At 48.8% G+C, this 4,176-nt stretch overlaps 1 protein-coding gene across 1 annotated transcript; it reads left to right on the forward strand.

Moving 5' to 3' along the window:
- Positions 1 to 1,999: 1,999 nt before the first annotated feature.
- MANF (mesencephalic astrocyte derived neurotrophic factor) lies at positions 2,000 to 3,933 on the forward strand (the record flags this gene model as incomplete). The annotated part of the gene is made up of 3 exons (XM_009281227.1): positions 2,000 to 2,146; positions 3,029 to 3,170; positions 3,667 to 3,933. Coding segments are annotated over 3 exons (321 nt in total), but the record flags the coding sequence as incomplete, so codon positions are not given.
- Between the last annotated feature and the right edge of the window lie 243 nt (positions 3,934 to 4,176).

The raw sequence follows: 4,176 nt of genomic DNA on the forward strand, positions 1-4,176 counted from the left end.
GGGAGACTGGATCGTCGCCTCTTCGGGCGGGGGGATCCGCTTCTCGCCTTTCGCAGCTCAGCAAGTGCGAGCCGGGGCGTGGGGAAGCGCTCTCCCCCGTCTCCTTTCCCAGCCGGGTGGCGGTGACCGGAGCATCGAAGCGGGGAGCTGCTGCGAGGCAGCAAACAGGAGGAAGCGAGTGCAGTTACTCACCTGGACTCCCCCCTTCCTCATCGCAGTGTTGGCTTTGCCTCGGCTCTGCCCGCTGGCTGCCGGAGCACCGGCTGTCCTCTCTTTGATGCGTAAAGCCGGAGCGGTGCTCAGCTGATCTAAACCAAACCGGGCACTTTATGTACTACTTAGGTACAAAAACCTCTGGGGTGGAAGCTGTTGAGCTGCACAGCAAATTAAACGGCTCTTGCATGGTGGAACGGAACAGCTTCCCCAGGTGAAGCAAGAAAAACTTGAGGTGGGGCTACAGTAACTAGTTGGGAATTTGTGGTACTAATGCTGACCCCTTCCTCCTTTTTGTAGGGAGAGAAACAGTAAGACAGAAGGAGGGGGAGGGAACATAGTACATCAAAACTTTCGGCTGCTGTCCCAGCACTAGGTTGGAAACTTGTTTCGACTGTACTGTAGCCATCGGCACCACTGCCTGCAGCGTCTTTATTCTTTCCAAAGGTTTTCACTTCCAAACAGCGCACAGTGGACATCAGTGTGTGTCTGTGACTGGGGACAAACTGATGTGAGGTAAATGATGGTGTCGTATGCATACAAAAAAAATGTTTTCCTAAATGGCCCAGCTTATAATTGCATCTAGTTTTAATATAACGAGAGTAAGTTTCTGCCTGGCTTTGTGACGGTCATACTCGATTTCTTGTATTTGCCCGTGCCCCGTGCCATGGCTTGTGTTCAGCGGTGAATACAAGCTGCTAATGACAATAACGTTTGCCCATCCCTTCCTGTTGGGGCAAACCAGTCACGTAAAAGACGTAACTTGTACCTTTCCTCTAGAGGCAGGCCAGTGCCTGGCACTTGTCTCACACCTGGAAGCTGTGAGAATCCACAGGTCCTGCTGCAGGAATTGGTGGGGCCGTAGAGCTCTTGGTCCAGGCGATGCCGATGTTCACAGGCGAGTTGCGTGAGCAGCAGAATGAGCGAAATCGGACACTCTGCAAACTCGCAGCCGCTCTCTCGGTCGCCCCGTCGCACAGATCCTGCGTGCTGCGGTAACCGTAGCTGTCTGCCCTCCTTCCCAGCAACAGGCGGGTGTGCTGTGCTTAGTCTGGAGCGTGTGCGGAGTGACTGCTGCCAAAGGGAAAGTGTAACGACTAAGCTGTACCTGCCCTCCCCACAGGCAGGAACTTGGATCTGTCCCCTCAACTGCTGGTGCGCTGGTGGGAGTTTCATTATCTTTAAGGCTCTTCCCTTTTCAATCTGAAACCGATTCAGAAGCTTGTGGGAATGAAGAGAGGAGAAACACGCCGAGTGGACGTAGCGTGTGATCACATAATTTCTTTTTCTCTTGGAAATAACTTACCTATGAACTGACCCAGCTTGATAATGAGTGATACCATATTACTAAAAACAGCACACGTGGAGTCTGTAACGGGATTATGTAGAGAGAGTTGGTTTTCAATCAGAACTGTTTTTGAAGCCTGTGGTCTGACAAGTTGCTTCCCAAAGCAGCAAGAATAAGACAGAAAATTAAGTTCACATTTTTGCACGGGCACTGTTTTGTGTTGTATCTCTCAGCTGAATCCTGCTGCTCACTCAGGACGGTGTACAGAAGCCCCTGGACGCTTCCACAGATCTGGTTTCTCAGATTGTCAAAAATCTGCCAAAAATACCGAGGCGTATTGTTGATTCACGTGTGCTCTGAAAGACTAACTGAAATATGTGTGAAGTCACTGACTGCTATTGCAGCTTCTAGAAGTTCTGTTCTCCAAATCCCTTATTCAGTTTCCCTACAAGTGCCCTCTAAGAGCTGCCGCGAGATTACTGCAGTGGCAGATAACTCCATCCATCTTCCCTTCCAGTGTGTGTTACGTTCCTGGGAAGATTCTACCAGAGCCTAAAGGACAACGATGTTGAGTTCACGCCTGCCAGTATTGAAAAGGAGCTCTTGAAATCCTGCAAAGAAGCAAAAGGCAAAGAGAACCGCCTGGTAAGTAGCAGTAGTCAGTGATACTTGCCTCTTGAGGGAATAAGTTGTAGAATACTTGGCAAACGAGGGGAAACTAGCGCTTCTGAGTTTGTATGATATGGCTTCCCAGGGGCTGTTCTTCCTAGCTCTGTGGCCACAATTGGTCCTGTATTTTTTATAAGAGAAGACTTGAGGAGTTCGACCTCTTCTGTGGCCCCATGGGCCTTTTTTTTTTATAAAAGAAAACTTGGGGGGTTTTGCCCCTTCCCCCAAAAAAAAAAAAAAAAACCCCAATCTGTCAACAGACATCTTACTGGCTGACCTTGTTTCTCCCTGTTAGTGAAGCACTGGGGATTACAAAGCTTTTATTTGCTGTAGGACCTCCTTGTCCCTTAAACTGTATTTGGGGTGCTATATCAGCTGCTAAAATATTTATGCTCTTTGGCTGTTCAGCTGAAAACTAAATAAAGGAAAACCAAATTGCCCTAGCTAAAAACAGAAGGCGATCTGCAAATGAAGAGCCCCAAGGAAAAGGCCCTGAACTCTCCTAAGAAGAAAACTGCAGAGAGACACCATCAGAAATGCAGAGGGGGAACGCTTCAGAAAGCCTTTCTCCTTGAATGAAGAAGACTTTATTCTTAATCCAATCTAATTTTTTAAAAAGTTGAGAAACAAGACAACCAGCCTCGACAGCTTTAAAAGCAGTGTGATGGGAAACGTCTGCTCAGCACCCTGGGCTCAGAGCTAGGCTTCCTTTTGCCTGTCCGTGGCGGTCCCTTGGAAAGGTTCTGTAACGCTAAACATCTAGCTGCAAAACCACGTGAGGAGAGAAGATGGATAGAAAACTCTCCTTTTAGAAGCATTTTTCCGCGCGTCCCCACCTCGCTCTTTTCTTCCCTCTAGTGCTATTATGTTGGGGCCACAAGTGATGCAGCCACCAAAATCATTAACGAGGTATCAAAGCCCATGAGTCATCACATCCCCGTGGAAAAGATCTGTGAGAAACTAAAGAAGAAAGACAGTCAGATCTGCGAACTAAAATACGGTGAGTTGCCAGCATAAGGGGAAATGCCCGTGCTTTTCTGGGGGTCATTTGGGGTAAAACAGCATGCTAAAACTACTCAGTCGTAAGTTCCGTAGCAAGATCGCTAGCCTACTTAGGTTGCACAACCTGGGTTGCTCTCCATGAACATCCCAGAGAGATGCTCAGGTAAGATTGTTGGCTACTAACCCTTTTTAGCTCCTGCAGAGCCACTTGATCTGCCTTGAAATAACTCCCAGGCATATCAGCACTGCTGCGCTCAAATCGCTATTTGGAGTATCGTATTTAGAAGAGCATGCAGGGAGGCTTGTCCTGGGGAGCAGCCGGGTGTGTCGCTATGGCCTGGGTTCGAGCCCCTAGCTAAGCTCTGTAGTCCTAGCTGCTCTTACGTTTGCCAGTGGCGGGTTGATACACACTTCTTTCTCGCCTCCTCTGGTGTCTGCTCAGAGCATTCAGCACTCTGTTTCTTACCACCTTCCTTGAACTCTCGCGTTCCTAGATGACGTACTCTTCCTGAAAAGACTAATATGAAGAACAGTCTTGGAAATACCTCCTTCTGGCCGCTTTCCTATCTCTCTGCCCTTACATTCCCCGGAGACACCCCTTGGATTGTGGGTCTTTATACTTCTCATTTCTTGTACTAATGTCCTGTTGCTTCCTAAAAAGCTTTTTGTTGTTGTCACTTGCTTATCTTTTTCTTCTGAAATCGCTCTGCTACCTTTTATTTATCCAGTGGAAGAGAGAATTAAAGTATTGCTGCTCGTATAATAAAGGGGCTTTCAGGGCTGTTGTGGAACTCCTACATCTAAGCTGCAACCAAACTTCCTGGCTTCTAATAATGACTTTTAGTGTTAAAAACCTTACCTGCTGTCAAAAGCCTAACTTAGACGTTCCTTCCGCCCCCCGGGAGCCCGGCACCTCTCTGCCTCTGGCATTTTGGCTTCCCCACGTCCCGCACCGGTCTCCGCAGCAGCAGCCGCAGCCGCCGCCCGCCCCCCGCACCGGCGGG

This window comes from Aptenodytes forsteri, unplaced genomic scaffold (genome assembly GCF_000699145.1).
Source record: "Aptenodytes forsteri isolate BGI_AS27 unplaced genomic scaffold, ASM69914v1 Scaffold156, whole genome shotgun sequence".
In the NCBI taxonomy this organism is placed as follows: Eukaryota; Metazoa; Chordata; class Aves; order Sphenisciformes; family Spheniscidae; genus Aptenodytes; species Aptenodytes forsteri.